At 35.9% G+C, this 18,969-nt stretch overlaps 2 protein-coding genes across 2 annotated transcripts; one reads left to right on the top strand and one right to left on the bottom strand.

Moving 5' to 3' along the window:
- Nucleotides 1–10,414: 10,414 nt before the first annotated feature.
- Nucleotides 10,415–15,319, top strand: LOC147294275 (Zinc finger C-x8-C-x5-C-x3-H type family protein). Its single transcript, XM_086232545.1, has 7 exons — nt 10,415–10,844; nt 10,998–11,140; nt 11,488–11,553; nt 11,793–11,912; nt 12,028–12,330; nt 12,406–12,723; nt 14,121–15,319. Exons 1-7 carry the CDS (start codon nt 10,757–10,759, stop codon nt 14,508–14,510), a joined length of 1,428 nt encoding a protein of 475 aa, XP_086088671.1. The 5' UTR covers nt 10,415–10,756; the 3' UTR covers nt 14,511–15,319.
- A 1,935-nt stretch (nt 15,320–17,254) lies between these two features.
- Nucleotides 17,255–18,385, bottom strand: PUCHI (Integrase-type DNA-binding superfamily protein). The gene has a single exon (XM_086234247.1). It carries the CDS (start codon nt 18,383–18,385, stop codon nt 17,255–17,257), a length of 1,131 nt encoding a protein of 376 aa, XP_086090373.1.
- Nucleotides 18,386–18,969: the final 584 nt, after the last annotated feature.

Here is an 18,969-nt window from a genome sequence, read left to right as displayed (position 1 = left end):
GAGAGTGATCAGCTTCAGTCCAGAGTGATGTCAACTCCACAGCTACAGTGATTTCTCATATGTACAAGTGTACAACCAATATGAGAAATCGACAACCCCAAAAACTAAAAAAAGTTAAAAAACCAATAATCACTTTATTTTCAGCGGATAGTTTTTATTAAAAGTGAAAAGACTGTTCAAATTCTATATATACTAAACGGTGAGAAAAGGCTGTACTGTTCATAGACTGTTCACTGAAAAGTCTGTTTTGCCCCTGCTGTTTCTTTTTTTAGTTGGTTGCTACTGTGGTTTCGCTGGTTAGTGGGGCCGTTTTGGTCATTTGGCGTCCTTTTTTCTTCTTCCCCTCATTTTCTGTTTTTTTACGCCCGTGCCATCACTTCCTTTTTCTTCTGTTTCCCCTCTCAGTCTTTTTTTTTTTTATCTGCATGCCATTCTGTGAATACCTGGGTTGGGTATGCCCTCTTTGGTCATTCACGCCACTGGGCTTTTGCAAGAAAGGGTTCGCGTCTCCCTCTCTCCCGACACTCTGTCTCTCTCTCTTCCCTCTCGGTCTCTCTCCATCGCCGTCACTGTCTCCGGCTGCGGATGGGGGTGGTCTTTGGCCTATCTTCTTCGTCTCTTCATCCTCTTCCTCCTCATACCCTTCGTTTTCCCCAGAACTCAGCCAACTCGAGAACCCAGTTCGGACCAATTTGGGTTCATCGGCGTTGACTCACCGAACCCGGTGGCGTCGTGAGGCCGGACCACCTGGGATTCGTTTTCCTCGCCACGGGGAGTATCTCTGTGCCACTCACTTAGGCCGACAATGCTTCACGACAGCCTCCAAAGGCCAGCAGCTTTCCCGTTATTCTCCTCTTGGCGTATGTGCTTTGGGTATGCTTTTTTTTTTTTTGGTCAAATGCTTTGGGGGTATCTTTTTCTTAATAACATGAGCACAAAAAGTGCAAGACTCCAGGGTTTCTGTATGCAACCAAGGATTTGATTAGCTCACCCAGCACCCAATTTTTCTGATAATTGCTTGGTTTTTGTTCTTTTTTGTTTTTTGTTTTTTGTTTTCCTATAAGAAGCACTTTGTTATATTGTATTCTGCGTTTTTTTTTGTTTATGGGAAAGTTAGGGCCCGTTTGGCACTGCTTCTTAGAAGCACTTTTATTTAGTAGCGCTTTTATCAGAAGCGCTTATGTTAAGAAGCACATATAAATTTTTATAAAACTTCTAAATTATTTATGCAAAAGCACTTGAAAGTGCTTCTTGAGAAAGCACCTGTCAGGTGCTTCTCAAAAAACCCCTTAGAAGTGCTTTTATAACTCAAAAGCACTTCTAATTATTTTTGCCAAATGCTATCAAAAGTGCTTTTACTAATTTGAAAGCGCTTTTGACAATTTTAAAAGCAGTGCCAAACGAGCCCTTATACTTTTTATATCTTTGGTATGCATAGTTGTCTCTATTTTGCTATAAGGTGGTGCAGCCTGTGAGTTCGTTTTTTCAGGTCACTTTTTTATTTCTTTTCCCTCCATCTAATGCATATGAGTTTTGAGTGCGGTCATTTTTTTTCCTTTATGTTGGTAAAGATGAAAGTCTTTGTAACATATTTTATGATGGCAGGTGTAAAACAATCAAAATAGTGAGGTTGAATTAGTGAGTCTTGCAGATTTTATAACAAAATTTAAGTGTGGTAATTTTTTTCCTTTCCGTTGGTAAACATGCAAGACTGGAAAAACATACTGATTCAATGTGTGAAAGGAAATAACTAGATAAAGCAAAAGACCCAGCCACACAAAAGTGTTAAAAAGATAAAGAATGGACATAACATATAGGGCCAGAAACCCAAAACAGTAGGCCAGTGAAATTGGATGGCAACTGCATTATTATTGTCTTTGTGCACTAAATACTCCATTTCATCAGTTCATTTCAAAATGAAATAGACCCATTGTCATATAAAAGTTATAATACACAGGGGCCTATATTTATACTTTATAGGCAGAAATAACACATCCATGTTTATAATACAGAATTAAATGTTGACTGTGAATATCAAGAGAGAATAAAGAGATAATTATATGTGACATTTAATTAATTAATACGCTAACATTCATGTTTAATGACTGTGTGTGTCAATGTTGAACTGTTTTGGGAACATTTTATTTTATCTGGGTGTTCATTTATCCTGCTTTCTGTGTTTAACATTTTTTATCGGATTTTTCATTTTGGTTAAGGTTTAGAACATGGCCATGGTTTTTGGTGATTGTAAGTTCTTTTGGTCATTGTGAGTTTCAGTGTCAATGTTGAACTGCTTTGGAAAAATTTTATTTTATCTGGGTGTTCATTTATCCTGCTTTATGTTGTTTAACATTTTTTATCTGATTTTTTATTTTGGTTAAGGTTTAGAACACGACCATGGTTTTTGGTGATTGTAAGTTCTTTTGGTCATTGTCAGTTTCAAGTTTATTGAGTTGATTTATTCTCAGCTACAGATTTATCAAATTTTGCTTGCTGTTGTGCCAAATTTTTATCCAACTTGCCTTTTGGGGAAAAAAGACAAGGGAGGTTTAATTTTGTTAACTACTCTTTATTTATTTTTCTCCCTAAATAGGTTTATGCGGTTGATAAATGTCTAAGCCACTTTTATAATTATTTTCAGTCTTTTAAAATAGGCAGTTTTGGTTTGGTTAGATACAAGTTAGGAATTGTAATTAGATTGGTTGAGATTAGTGGTATATATAGTTTTAATTTTCGTTTATTTGACAGCTGTTTTGAAGTGCTTAATTAATTTTAATTTTATTGTTGCATTCAGATCTCTCAGAAGATATCAACAAAAGTGAAAGGATAATATATATTATTGCAACAATGGATGTATACTTAGCTGCCTAGCTAGCTGATCTGTTTTATATAGTTGCATTGGTTGAGAAAAACTGTTCATAATGAACAAGTATGCATTAAGGACATAATCAAATGCGTAGTTTGACTGCTAACCTCTGTTTTCTAATCGTCTCTTGAACTCAAATTGAACTTTAGTTTATGTCTAATAATGATCGAGCGATGTCAATAATTAGTTTATGTTTTGTATGAGGTCGTTGATTAAATGTCAGAAAAATTGTTGTTTGTTGTGTTTACCAAAAAAAAGTTTGTTTGGAAGAAAATATTACCGCAGTAGAGAGAGAGAGAGAGAGAGAGAGAGAGAGAGAGAGTTTTGGCTCTAAAAACGTTTATGTTGAATCAATGAATTGAAATTCTTCTATGCAAGTTCAAAACATAACAACTCCTTATAGGAAAAAAAAAAAAGGTATGATATAAATGGGATGATGCCATTTTATGATGTGGTTGTTTTGAATGTGCCATTTTTTTTTGGGGGTGAATATTTTGTATGTGCCATTCCATTTCATTTCATGATTTCATGGCTAAGATTGAAGAGATATTGTGCCAGTGCCTTGCTTTGGGTGTATGTGTGTACGTGTTATTTTCAATTTAATTTATTTTCTCTAAAAAAATTATCTGAGAATGAAAACATTATTTTTAATCAGAAACATAGAGGTTGTTTTAGTTAATTAGTATTGTAGTATCTTAATTTTATGCTTTGGGTTAGGAATTGATTGGGGTCCTGAATCCGGATGATGGGTTGTGATTGACATATTATTCACTTAATTTGTAGCACTATTGAAACAATTTATCTTCCATATGTCTTGATAGGTGAAAAAAATTAGATAAAAAATTGAAACTGGAACCAGGGGATTATGTCTTTCATTCTGAAGTAACATACTATTATTTGCTTTTGATGATCCTTAATTTGAGTGGTTATTATTTTGCTTGGTTTTGGTTTATGAGTCGGTGCATTTGGTGCAAAAAATATTGGCTTCTGGTGTTTTAGAGACCTGGGTTTTTGGCTAAGTTAGGCTTGAATCACTGTGAGTTGGGTCTGATTGCATAGTTGGAATAGTAGGGTCTATTGTCATCCTATGTTTATATTATTGCTTTATGTTATTACTTTTCAGTTTAGCAAAATTTAGTTTGCATGAATGTGCATCTGTCCAAATTTTATCTTACAATAGCAACGTGTGTTGAAGAATTGCAGAAATTAAAACAATGGTCCATAGAGACAAGCTTCAAATGGTTGAAGAGTTCAAACCCACCATGGCATTCCCTATTGTTCAATCACTAAAAGACAAGAAAAAGAAGGGGTGCCCCTGAAAGAATAGGCTTAAGTGGATAGAATTCTTATAAATGTTTCACTTAATATGAACTCTTAAATGTTTTACTTCTTTGTTATAAGCTTTGGCAAGTTTTCAGTTTTAGTGCTAATGTTATGATAATAATATGAAAAATGTAATTGTATGATTTGTATCTACTTTCATAATATTTTTAGAGCTCATAAAGTTTTTAGCTTTAGTGGATACAAAACACTCCATCTATCTACTTAAATTTTATAAGCCTTTAGCACATTTTATAAGTTTTTCACACCCGCAGCACCGCGCGGGCACAATCACTAGTTAATCCTAAACCCAAAACTACTAGCCCTTCATAATTCTATAAGTTAAAAGTTTTCTGAGTTATAAAGTGACCCTATAATTAATTGTGCCTTTAGTCAATGATGAGACAATAACTTCAATAATATTGTCATATCTTTCTTTTTAATTCATTTCCTTCTTATGCATATAAATATTCATCAATTTGATCACATGCAATATACAGTTCATGTAGCAAACCCTCTAAAACCATCTTTTTAATTCCATTTTCTTCCTTTTATGTTGCTCTGGGAAATATATGGAGATGTCCAAGTTATTACCTTCTTTCACTTGCTTCCTCTTATTCTTTTGCTTTACACAGGTAATTATCTCTCTCTATTCTTATATATATATATATATATATATATATATATAACTATATATATTTCTGTATTTATCATAAAAAGAGTGATTAATGCACATGTTCATGATTTACCTTAAGGTCTTCACGTACTCGACAAGGAAATGGACCGTAAGGGTTCTTCTAAGTTTTCCTTGTCTTGCATATCTGATTGATTATTTTATTTTGCAGTGAAATTTGTGAGCATAATCCAGGTAGATGCGATCACTGATAAATATTGCTTTGTGTACCTTATGAACCGTAATGAAACTTGTTCAAAGGGTCGTTGCTTTGAACTTTGCCATGGTTGTCAGGATGATAAAGCTATTGTCAAGAGAGCAAAGTGCAACCAGGTCAAGTACGACAAACTGCAATATTGTTGTTGTCTCATGAAAAATACTGCTGCCAATAATCTTGCTTCAATAAACTATGCTGGTTTGGGAGAGTACATATCTTTTCACTGGAATTGTGGGTTTTAATTGATTTTTATAGTTGAACTGCATAAATATAATGTTAGTTATACGCAAAAATTTGTATTTGTATGGTAATTAAGAAATAGAAGAAATGTATCAAGGCAGGAGCAAAATCTTCTGTGCCCAATTGAATATTGCATAAGTTGGTTGCCATGAATTCATTGAGCTTTGAAACTTGTGAACTTTGGCAAGGTAAGGGCTCCCTCAATCTCTTCTGTCAATTTGAGTATGGTAACTGTACATTATGCCTTTAACAAAGTGATTGCGTAGTACTCACATGATCAAATTTCATAACAAATTTATCCGCTTTAAAGTTAAAAACCAACTAAACTCACTAATGATAATTTAGGACTTAAATGTTGCATTTTAAGACGAAAGCGGGACCCAGAAAAAGCTTAAGAACTATTAGTGATATCCCTCAAAAATGAAAGAACAATATGTGTGTGTAGAACTGTAGATGTTGGTTTTAACAAGATAAGAAAAGGAATCAAGCCAACAAGTTGTAGTACTTGAAAAACACCTTTTTCCATTTTTGGTACGAAAATGAAACCCACTTAAGGAAGGCCAGAGAATTTTGCCAGCCCAAATATTCGCACAAGCATTCATAGATCATTAAAAACCAATAAAGCCCACCACAACACAAGCTTAAGCAAAACCCAACCCACAAATTATTTACCCACCAAAAAAAACCCAACCCACAAAAATAACACAAAGAAAACAAAAATACAAAAATAAAATAAAAAAACAAAAAGAGAAAAAAGAAAAGAAAAGTCACAAACTCAGCTCGCCGACATTTGGGTTGATAAGATACGATTGCTACAGTCCAAACGAGAGCCATCGCACCAAATCTTAAAAAGTGCAACTTGTGGCCAAATCTTGTCCAAGTCAAACAAACCACTATTCCACCGGATTACCGGTCCCCCCGGTTCCTCACGTCGCAATCACATCTCCTGCCCACCGGCTACACCCGGTCACAGGCATTCACCCGCTGCACCCTATAATTATGCATTTATGGACTTCTTACCTACTACGCATTACCACATCACAAGAAGCCGACACTCAACAGATCCCAGCCGTCCGTTTTGGACAAACAGATCCCAGCCGTCCGATTGTTTGGGATTTTAACTGAAATCAAGTTCTAGTCCCACGCGCTGTAATAGCGCGTGTGATACATTTGCTTTCGCATTGAACTACACAGATAAAACTGAAAAGAAAGCTCATCTTTTTATGTAAGTGTGCAGTGTCCCGTACGCGATGTACGGAAGCCGCTGATGTTCACTGTTGGCGCGTAGACACACGCTCTGTTTAAGAGCGTCGGCTTCTTACGGAACTGCCTGGAAATTAAGATTGCAGGGAGATTCATTGCATGCGTGTCAGTTTGTGGTTGGTTCATACAGAAAGTGTTTTACGTCTGTTTTTTTTTTGTCCTCACTATTATATAATGTATTTGTATACATTGTAAACATTGTACATCTTCATCAAAAGATAAACTTACTATACAATTATTTTTGAGGTCCATTGAATTTAGGTACCAAATTATAATATTTTTTCATTTCAATTACTAAAATATTTATGTTATTTCACTTTAAGTACTAAATTTCAGTTTAGGTACCAACTTTAAAAAACATGGTTATATCAAACTGTGACTGTCTAACAATCATAACTTTTTTATTGATTTGTTGTTTTTTAAATATTTGCAAAACTTAAACTTTAATGTTTAGTCTTTGGGTTATAGGACTTCATCCCCCAAACCTAAATCAAAATTATGAAACCCTTAAAAATTTTAATTTTTTATAAATTTTAAATAGTCACAACTGTGACTGTTCGACAATTACAACTGTAAATGTTCGACAGTCACAACTGTATAACAAATTGATTTGTAATCTAATCCAAAATGTTTTATTCTAGGTTAGTACCTAAACTAAAAAAAATTAGTGTCTTGCTACTTTATTAAAACACTATTGATATTTGATATTTAATTCTAATTTTCTATTATTTTTTCAACTTTTGAATTGAACGGAATTGTTTTCATACTAAGATTTAAATTCGAGAAATTTGTAAATTATTGAATTCATCCTTTGACATATAAACCACTTGACTTTATGTTTCACCAGTAACCAATGTGTCTTGAGCTCCTCTTATTTCTCATGTATTATTTTCCATTTTAAAAACCTAATGATAAATTAATACAAACATAGTAATTGGAAACACATATTTAAGACCTCCATTTTGGTATATAGCACTAAGATAAGTTATAAAGGCCAGTAATGAAATGGTATGACTTCACTGATATCTAAGAAAATTGTTAAAGTAATTATTGGTAGTTCTTGAAGACATACAATGTCTAAGACGAACGTCTCAAAAACTTCAATATCGTCCAATAAACCAGGGAAATAGAAAACTCTTTGGCTTGGTAGCCTATTGGAATCAAATTCATCTTTTTTTTAGTAATTTTTTTTTATAATATTATATATTTATCATTATGAACTAATTATTAGATTAGTGATATTTGTCTTTGCAATATTGCAAAGAATCTTAAGTTTGAATCTTAATTCTCTCATATAATGGAATGGATCTAGATCCTCTACTAATCACTCTTTACCTTTGACCCCTCACATTCATGCCACTGAGTTACGGTTTATGGACTAGTAATATTATACATATAGGTGGCAATTCATGTTAGTATCGTGTCATTTCGTGTTCGTATTAAATATTATTCAACACCCAACTCATTTATAATCGTGTCGTGTTTAAGTTGACTCCATATATCTTGTAATCTAATAACTTAAACATAATTTCCTTTTTAAAACCGAACTTATCATTTATGCATCACTTATAAAACAAAAATATATTTAATTATGATAATAACAAAACCATAAAATCGTGTTACACATATTTGACACTGACCTGATATATTTATTATTTGTGTTTAGCGTGTTATGTTATAATCGTGTTCGTGTCAAGAAATGATCAACCCTAATTAACTTGCTAACTTCATATTGAATTTGTGTCGTGTCAAAATTTGGTACGTCTAATTAGATATATTGCATTGTCTAAGATAAAACCATTTACATAAGTGGGTTGTAAAGGAATTTTAGTATTTCACCTCATGAATCCCTCACGAATAACATCATGTAAGAAATATCAGTAATATGGGTTCTGCATAAGTAGGTTTGTTGCTTTTAATTTGTTTTTCCTATTCTCCACTTGGGGACTTTAAATCTTGAAAAACATGCCTAGTAAAAGAACAACTAATTAAGCTTAAATACTAACTAAATTTAATCATTCACATATTGGTGAAGGAGACTCAAGGAGTGAATACTAAAGAGTGGTATTACTGACATTCACTAAAAATGTTCCCCCATCCGGCTCATATTTTTATTCTCATAATTTTTTCTTAGAAAAGGGAAAATTACTCAACTCACTTACCCCTTAAACTCATTATCCCTAAAATACACTTAACATGATGCTAAAACAAATTGCACAACAATGTAGTGCTAGTTAGGGCGCTGCACCACGTTGATGCACTCATGCAGCGTTTCACTACATAGATGCACTCATACAACATTTCACCACATAGAGACATTTCTGTAGCATTTCATCATGTAGACTCTTGCACTATGTGGATACACTCACACTGCGCTTCGTTAATGTCCTTTAGTTGTTTTTCATTTGTTTAGGTGATTGTCGTGGCAATGATCATGCTTGGGTGCTAGCAACGTTGTAATGAGTTTTTTTTTTTTTTTTTTTGTGTCCTTTTAATTCTACATAAAGATATATGTGGAATTAAATTTTGTTATTAGAAAGTGAATGGCAAAAATATATTTGGGAGTGACAATATTGACACTCTCATTAATTGGCATGAAGTATTATTTGGGTATGACACGGATCAAAGACAATCACATTTGCTATATCCCATAATTTTTGTTTGTGATTCATTTGTTGTTAAATTAATTGTTGGATTCAATGTATTACTAACATGATGGTTACTAAATTAGTAAATTTCAAAACCGATTTGACATAAACAATATCTCATCGATGTCATCCAATATTCAAATGGTCATTCTATACCAACTTTTAATTGAATTTTGAAAAGTATGTGTAAGTAAAAAAGTGGAGTGAATCCGTAATTAGAACATCAAGTGATTTCGTTGCTTTTATTACAAGTTTGTAATTGCTTGTTGAGTGAATGTGAGCAAAAATTAAAGATTAAAAGTCCATAAAATAATACATACAATTTATAAAGAATCTTTTAGGGGGGTGGGTGTTTAAGTTAAGCAAAAGTAGAAATTCCTAGTTTTAAGTTTTTAACTCCCCCATTAATGTACTATTTTGTAAGTTTGAGAAACAGGAAAATAAAAAAAAAATGAAAAAGAAATTACACACAATGCTAGATAGATCCCCCTTGAAATGTAAAAATTAGAGGAGAGTGGTACTGGTACTAGAAGGTTCAATAAAACCTCCACTCAACTCTCCTTCTCGTTGTACTATTTTGTAACCTTTTTAGTTTTAAACAAAATTTAAGGAAGATCCGTCATTCTTCGATGCCGTGATGCCACGTCGACCAGACAACATGAGCATCTGTGCTAACAGCCTAACACTAGTAACAAACTAACAACACGCAACACAACACAACCTTAATCTTTCTTTTTATTTTCCTAATTCTATTTTGATATTTTATTTTTCTACCCCTTAATACCTTTTGCGTGCACTCTGCAGAGGATTAGATTAGATTAGTTTAATCCCATCATTAACTGTCTGTGACTCTGTAATAAAATCTTTGGTGGCAAAAGGACAACTCTGTGTCTGTCATATTCCCACAATACATGGACTTCTTCAGTCACATGTCGAAATTCAGGGGCATTCTCGTCATTTCACACAGCACAAGCCACACTGAAAGTCTGAAACTGCTACCTGTTGTTGCTAACCCACGTAGTTTTTTATCTTTTGAAAAAGAATTTTTTTTAGTGAAAACAATATATGAAAAGAAGGAAAATGAAATTCAGGTAATAATGGTGGGCAATTTCCTTGTATGTTTGGCGCGTATATAAACCAACCAACGGACTCAGAGAGACCCATAAAAATAAAAAAAGAACCTCTCAAAGTTGAGGAGAAAAGTAAGAGATCAAAACCAAAAAACGCTTTGAAATCTGATAGCTAGAGAGAGAGAGAACCAAAACCAAAACCAAAACCAAAACACAGAGAGAGAGAGAGACACACACAGTGCTTGTGTGTGTGTGTGTGTGTGTGTGTGAAAGTGAGAGAGATAGAGAGAGAGAGTCGAGGCCTGGAAATCCAAACCCTTTTCAGTTTTTCATACCCCATTTGATCAGAACCTCTCATTCCTTGTGCACAGAGAGAAACAGACAGAGAGAGAGAGATTCTGGAACCATCTGGATTGTTAACTGCAGAATCGAAGAGAAGTGATTCAGTGTGACCGTACAATGGAGCGGTACGGTCGGACAACAGAAGGATCACAGTCCGATCCGTCGCCCGAGTGGACCGCTCCGGGACCCGAAACAGGGCTGGCAGGTGAGACCTTTTCTTTCTCGCACTCTGCATTTCAATTTCGTTTGAATTTGGATTGAATTTCGGGTTCCGAACATTGCGATTTGGTGGGTTTTTGGAGCGAATGTGGGGCTGGTTTTCGAATTGGGCTTGATCTTGGTTTTCTGCAAAATGCAGAGTCTATGTGGCAGTTGGGGCTCGGCGGCGGGGAATCGTACCCGGAACGGCCCAACGAGGCCGATTGTAGTTACTATTTGAGGACTGGGATTTGTGGGTACGGCTCACGGTGTCGGTACAATCATCCCCGTGATCGTAGCGCGGTAATTTTATTGAATTCCCCTTTTTTACTGTTTGAATTGGCTGAGCTTAGGGCTTAAGTGCATGGCTTTGATTGATTTTCAGTGTGGTCATTTGGTTTTGGGGTCCAATTTGGTTTGATCTTGTGTGTCAGTGGAGGTGTTGTGGTTTTGTATGCAGATTTGATGATGAAGATTATGAGGTTTAAGCAATTTAACTAGTGGGGATGTTCTGAATTTAATGAATTTTAAGTCATTGTGGAGAAATTTGTAATTTTTTTTTTCTGGAGTATATTTAATAAGATCTATACAGTTGATATCAATAACATCACTTGTTTACTAGTAAAAATTGAAAGATAGATGTTTCTCAGGTTACTGGAGCTGCAAGACCTGGTGGAGTGGAGTACCCTGAGCGAGTGGGCCAGCCTGTGTGCCAGGTACTTAACTTGGTTTTGCTAACTGATTTTGAAGCTTGGGGTTTAGGCCAAAATGTCGCCACCGAGTAATATGCATTTACTTAATTCTGACAGTTCACATATTCAGCTTTCGTTCTTATGTGTTCTGGATGGAAGTAACGTCCTCTGTTGATGATTACATGCTTTGTCTGTTTGGTAATCCTTGAAAATTGTGAACTCACTTTCTATTGATTCATTGGGCTGTGATTCTTAAATGGCAGTATTATATGAGGACGGGGACTTGCAAGTTTGGCGCTTCTTGTAAGTACCACCATCCTAAGCAGGGAGGAGGTTCTGTTGGCCCTGTGTCACTAAATTATTATGGATACCCATTACGACAGGTCTGTATTTCTTGATTTATAACTCTAATTCTTCAATTATATGTCATATTGGAAATTCCAGTTCATGAATGTTAGGTAAAGTGTTGCCATCATGGATTTTTTCCAAATAAAACAGGGTGAAAGAGAGTGTTCCTACTATGTGAAAACTGGACAGTGTAAGTTTGGTGCAACTTGTAAATTTCATCATCCACAGCCAGCTGGCATTCAACTTCCAGTGCCATCACCAGCACCTCAAGTTCCTCCTGTACCTGCACCCACATTGTATCAAACTGTTCAATCTCCATCTGTTTCATCACAACCGTACGGAGTAGTACTTACAAGGCCTCCTTTGCTACCGGGCTCATATGTTCAAAGCCCCTATGGTCCAATGTTGCTTTCCCCTGGCATGGTCCCTTTTCCAGGTTGGAGTCCATATCCGGTAAGTATCATTTTTCTTGATTCATTATCTTTTAAGTTAATGAATTTCCATTAAGCTGTTAGCCATGTGGTGCAGGCACCTGCAAGCCCGTTACCCTCCCCTAGTACTCAACCTGCTGTTGGTTCAGGGACACTTTATGGGTTAGCTCAACTATCTCCATCAGCGCCTGCCTATACAGGAGTCTATCAACCTATACCTTCTTCTCTTGGTCTGCCAACCACTAGTCAGAAGGAGCACTTATTTCCAGAAAGACCTGGCCAAACAGAATGCCAGTATTACTTGAGAACAGGGGATTGTAAATTTGGGTCTTCATGTAGATATCATCATCCGCCAGAAGTTGTTGCACCAAAAACAACTCTTGTCCTTGGTCCAACTGGTCTTCCTTCACGCCCGGTGAGCTGCCCTTACAACTCCTTTGTATTTTTATGCTTTTACTAGGGCATGATTTATCAGCTTGTTTTAACTTAAAACTGTTATATGTACTAGAAAATGCTTTTTCATTCTCTCTCTCTCTCTCTAATATTCTGGAATGCTTCGCCCTTTTAGTTTATTTAGGTTTCATCATTCTCATATTTTTCGTCAGAAATTCCTCACTTTAGTGATTTCTGTAGCTCACCTTGAACCAGCTCTTTCTTCAGCTACAGTGCTTTCATTCTATAATCGACTTGTTCCTTGATCACTCACTTCTTGTCTGTACTTATCCCAAGATCACGAGAATTAGAGCTCATGCTGCTTTTCTACATTTGCAAAATAGGTATTTGTTGGTATTAGAAATGGTAAGCTTAGTAGGGAAATGCTCTTTTTCCATGTTTTGTTACTAGACTATCAATTAGGACCATTCATCAGATGAATTCATGTCCAAATGTGTGATCTTGATTGGTAGCTTGACAACATAAATTACCAGACACTCCAGTAAAAAGAACATTACTCAGTCTTAGTATATCCATCTAAATTTCTTTTTGTTTTCCCCCTCTGACTAGGAATTTAAGTTGGCCTTTATGTTTATCTAGAATGCAAATGAGTTGCCACTCTTTTCCTTTTAAATGTTTTAGCATATTCATTGAGGGCCTTTTCTCTTCAGTTATGAATTTGTAAAGAAAGATTTCAATGTTTCATTTATTTGCAGGATCTTTTGTACTCTGTATGTGTGTGCTCATCTTTGTTCATGGGCATGTGTGTTGTCTGCATTTCTGTTTTGTGCTTATAGAAGGCAATTACTATTAGGTCTGGTTCTTTTTTGTTACTAAAATACTGCTTCTCTAACTGTTATGTTTCAGTTTCGCTGCTTTAGAAACACGTGAATTGTCTCTAAACCCTTGAATTGTCTCTACCATCTGGATATCCTTGTAATGTATGATGATTGTTTTGTCCTAGGGCCCATTTTGGGAGCATTACTTTTTGGGTTTCATTTTTTCAAGTTACAGCCTTTTCAGTGTTTCTTTATTTTCCCTTGCATTAGCATTTTTTTTTGTGGGTATTTCTTGGTGATATTGGCTGTAAATCTGCTTGTCCTCTGCATTTTCACTAAATGTGCATATTTACTTGTATATGTTACTGTTGGTTGTCAAGATCATTATTATTATTGGTTAACTCAATTTACTGGTCTTCTTTCTTAACATTATTATTATGTTCAGCATTTTTTGTGCATTTTTTTTTTTACTTTGAATGCCCTTCTTTGGTTAGTTATGCACTTGACTCGCTCTCTCTCTCTCTCTCTCTCTCTCTCTCTCTCTCTCTCTCATGATCATACATAACTGCTGGGAATTTGAAATTCTGTGTGTGATATTCAGGGTGCACCACTTTGCACTCACTATGCACAACGTGGAGCATGCAAGTTTGGACCTGCATGCAAATTTGACCACCCGATTGGAACACTCAGTTACAGTCCATCAGCATCTTCTCTTGCTGATATGCCAGTTGCACCATACCCTGTGGGATCATCAGTTGGTACGCTAGCCCCATCATCCTCATCTTCAGAATTGCGGCCTGAACTTAATTCAGGGTCCAGCAAGGACTCAATTTCAGCCAGAATGTCTTCATCACTGAGCACTGCTAGTGGATCAGTTGGTTCAACTGTTTCTAAGGGTGGTATCATGCATTTGGGTGTCCAACAGTCTGCTCAGGGTTCTGGTCCTTCAACTAGCAGCTGCGTCAGTACAGAGTCTCATAGTTCAAGCTAAGCAATGTCAAGCAATTTTTCATTCTTCTTTTTTGATCAACTTTCTCCAACCAAAGCATCATAATTTTTTTTTTTTGCAAGTCCTCCAATAGAGGCTTCATATCTCACTGGCTTAGCATACATCAGTTATGTTCATCTCTGTGTTTATATCATCTTTATATGGCCATCCCTCTTTTATCTTGAATAAGCCATGGCCAACCTCTAAAAGTTTAGCAAACCCCCATATAGCCTTCCCCTTGCTCTTCAATAACCATGAAAGAATTTGCAGTTCCATTTAGGAAAAACTGTGTCCAGCTCTCCAATTTTGGAGTGTGTTATGTTCATTGTGCTCCAGCCTTTTTCTGAATGAAAAGATTAGTTCCACGGTGTTGTTGTTTTTGCATTGACCGTGTATTCATGTCTATCCTTTCCAAATTTTCTTTTAAATTGGGGAGCAAGCTTTCAGTTCAACTTGGGAATTCGAACTCATGTTCCCCCACTTTTTGTCCAAGGTCTATTTTGAAAAAGAGAAGTAATTCAAAGACCCAAGAAGGCATCACAGTGCTACTTTTTATGGGATCAGAATTATCAGATACATAGTGTTATGCTGTGTCAATTGTCAATTGAAATGCTTGACCATGTTATTGATAAATTTATTATGAAATACAAAGTATATGAAGAAGCACTCTTGACTGTGTAATAATCTCTCTCTTCCTTGATATCCTCATTTAGTGAGGAGACTGGTCTTTGTTACTTTCCTCTACTGCTTATACATATGCCAAATCATAGGTAAACTTATTGCAGAAAAATAAAATAAAAACTTTTGGAATTTATCACTGTTTGTGACAGATTATGAATATGATCTCTTTTCCCTGTATTCAGACAACTATTGGCATTGTCAGGTGAACCTTGGTCTGAAGGTTTTGTGAGAATGAATGTGGTTAACTGTCTTTAAACTAAAAGAAAAAGATGAGATGATGATGATTTTTTTTCTTTTTGGTTTTTGCTTCAAATCAAGCTGCTTGGTATAAGTAAGGCCATTTCAGATTTGGGCCTGTACTTCCCTTTTCATTAGGGTACTTTTGGGGTTTGGGTCCTCTGTTTGATGATTCTGTTGCTTTTTGGCAACTCTTCCAGTTTGATATATGGGCAGCATGGCTTTAAGATAAAAATGTTATACAGAACTTGGTCCATCAATAGGCTACAAGTCTTGCCTTTTACATTTCTTACCTACTAAATATAGGTTGAAATTGATGGGATGTGCAGTTTAGGAACTTTATGGCTTTGATCATATCTGCACCCCTCCCTAAGATTTGCCCAAGTACCATATGAATGAGCTGAACTGCTGAAGATATTCCCCAGGAAAGATATTATGGGGTTTATGCATGAATTTCCCATAATACCCATTATTTTCAATTTTCTTGTTAGTGATCTTGTCTCCCTAAAATGAAAATTCACTTGTATTTGCATTGCCATTAACTTCATTACCTATCAAGTTATATGGAAAAGAGACTGAATTCACAACTTCATTACCTGTAATAGCTTCTTTTTTTTTTTGTCGAACCTGTAATAGCTTTTAATATACAGCACTTTATACAAATGCCTTATTACTATTGAGTCAGATTTTCCATAATCTAATTCAGGTTTGAACTTTGAAGAACATGGCTGAAAGCAAAAAAAAAAAAGAATCCAGGATTAAAGACACTGAACTATGGTGGCAAACTTAATGAAAATGGATCTAATTACTTTTAAAAACCAGTATTGCTTGAGCATCCTTCAACAAGGGACAAAAAAGAAAACACTAGATTTGGTGCTTATATATCTTACTTTAGTCTTGGAGTGGATATTAAGGGTTTGTTTAACGGTGATTTTATAAGGTTTGGAAATGCTTTTAGACAGTCAAAAGCGTTTTTGGTATTACTTGACACAATTATCTAACAGTGCTTTTTGGATTATAGAATCATATATTAGTGCTCTTTAAATAATTTACAAGAAACTCTTAAACTTTTAATAAAAAAAGTTATGTGCTTCTAACAAAAATGCTACCAACAAAAGCAAGCATACCCAGAGAGCCTCGTATGCCCCTTCCATAAACTAGGAGCATAGACTAGATGCTGCAGTCACCATGGCCACAGTAATCGTCTAAAATCCTTAAACTGTAAAAATTGAGAGTTGAACTCTAGTCATGGCAGGTTACCCCACCATTATTGAATTAGGGCTATGCATCTCAAATAGAAAGCAATAAATAAAGAGAAGTGTTATTTTTGTGGCTGATAGCTAGTTTAGCTTGGTGGTCCATGATGAGTACTGAGTACTCCATCCGTTTTTCTGAACCTATATATATTAAGTTGCATGCATCTTTTGTTAGGGGACGTTGTCAGTAAAAGGTCAGGCAAATAGCCCAAAAGATAGACAACATAATGCAGCTGCTATTACATACATATGCATATGTACAATAATGTATAGCCATAAAGACATAGCTAGGCAGCATTATCAAATGGATCCAAAAATATGGGACAAAGAAAGTACTAGAGCTCTGATCAAACAATTTCCATTAAAACTTGGTAGAACCATAATAAACATTCCAGATCTCCTCCACCTCAAATGGAATTTTTTTTTTTTGTTGGGGGTAACTACAATGAAAGAAAGAGTTGCAAAAACCCAAGACACAAGATCAAAAACCAAGTGCAGGCACATAAATGGAATGATTATGATTGTAAAATTATAATCTCAGTACTTAATTATTCATAGATACACACCAGAGAGTTAGAAGAGTGAGTGGCCAAAGTCAATGACTGCTGCATCACCAAAAGGAGGAACTGATGGAGAGCAAGAGAATGAAGAAGTGACCTGAGATGTTAAGCCATAAGTAGTACTAGAATTGTCTATGATCGGATACAGATTAGCTCCCATGCACCCTTCTTGATCAATCATCAATGTGTTGTCCACCATGGCTGCAGCAGAGAGCTCTTTTGAATTCAACTCCCATGATGAGTAGTACTGCTGGTTATCCCAGAATCCACGGCTGAATCCATCAAAGCAAGGAAGCTGATCTCCTGGGTTTGAAGAAGCCATTAGTGCAGCTTGCACATTCATAACATCTAGAGGGAGTGTACTGCTGTCACAATGTGATTTAGTTTCAATGGAGTGAGTGTTTGTAAAGCTAGAGTTTTGATCAACATTCAAAGCAGGACTGAAGTCAGTACTGCTTTTGGAAGGAGGCCTCAAGCAGTTATCAGGAACTATGCAGGCCAAGTAGCCTGAATTAGAATTAGAATCATTGCAGAAAAAGAAACTATCATCATCATGAGCTGATGATGAACCATATGAGTTGTTTTTGGACCTAATAATATTGGGGGTTTGATCATTCTGAAAAATGCCAGATTGATCATGAGGAGCTGGACTGTTCTGATTGGTGGGTTGTTTAGTAGTAGTAGTAGTAGTAGCAGCAGCAGTAGTGTTACTAGTATTGCCTGCAGAGAAGAAGTGTGGTGATTGTTGTTGTGGCAATAGAGTTTGAACATCAAAGGGTAGTGTTAGAAGAGACTGGAAAGTGGAGTTGTCAGAGTATATGAAGTTGGTTCTTGCTTGTGAGCCTTTCATGGACAGAGCAGCTCTGTCATAAGCAAGCGCTGCTTCTTGAGCAGTGTCAAATGTGCCAAGCCAGTGCCTTTCTTTAGTACTAGGGTCTCTAATCTCAGCAGCATATCTACCCCAAGGTCTTCTCCTCACCCCAAGAAACCTCCCTGGCTCTGCTTGCTTTCTCCTGCCTCTTCTCTCACCAGATTGAGAGGGAGGGGGTGTGCTGCGCTGCACCACAGCAAAACCCATTTGGGCCTGACCAGGTTCATAAACTTTAAGGGGTTTATCTAAGGTTTTGGAGGCGGACATTGGCATGGTAGAGAAAATGTGCTTCAATGAGTAAGTTGATGAAAATATAAGAGAGGTACAGACAGAATGTGAGTGGGTGAGTGAGAGCAGATTGCAGAAGATAATGAGAGGAGTAGAGGTTTTTTGGTTTTGGTTTTGGTTTTGGGTTTGAATGGAAGTATGTGGAAGTTGTGATGGGAAGTCTTTTAAAGAAGACTATATGATATAATCATGAAGGAGCCTTGAGAGAAGGACATTGTAGATGTCATTCTGTGGAAGACCATCCTTCCATTTCCACCTACTTTCAAAATCTTTATTTTTCTCATTGCTATTTAATCCCATAGCTCCTACAACTTCAATAATAATAAGCTAGCACTTGTAGGTGAAAATGTAGATTCCAGCATGCAGTAAAAGTACTTGTCAAAAACTCAAAATGGAGGCCTACGAACTGCTCTCAGTTTTTTATTTTCTTTCTACAGTCACTGTCCTCCAAGTTCCCAAAAGACCCTAACATAGTAAAATATAATTTCTGTATCTGTAACTTAATTGCATGACTATAGTTTGGAAATCAGCTCACTCACTCATTAGTCATTCCACTATAGAATTTCAAA

This window comes from Dryas octopetala, chromosome 2 (assembly GCF_963921425.1).
Source record: "Dryas octopetala chromosome 2, drDryOcto1.1, whole genome shotgun sequence".
In the NCBI taxonomy this organism is placed as follows: Eukaryota; Viridiplantae; Streptophyta; class Magnoliopsida; order Rosales; family Rosaceae; genus Dryas; species Dryas octopetala.
Note: the sequence above shows the minus strand (reverse complement) of the source record. Positions and strands in the feature narration are given on the sequence as shown.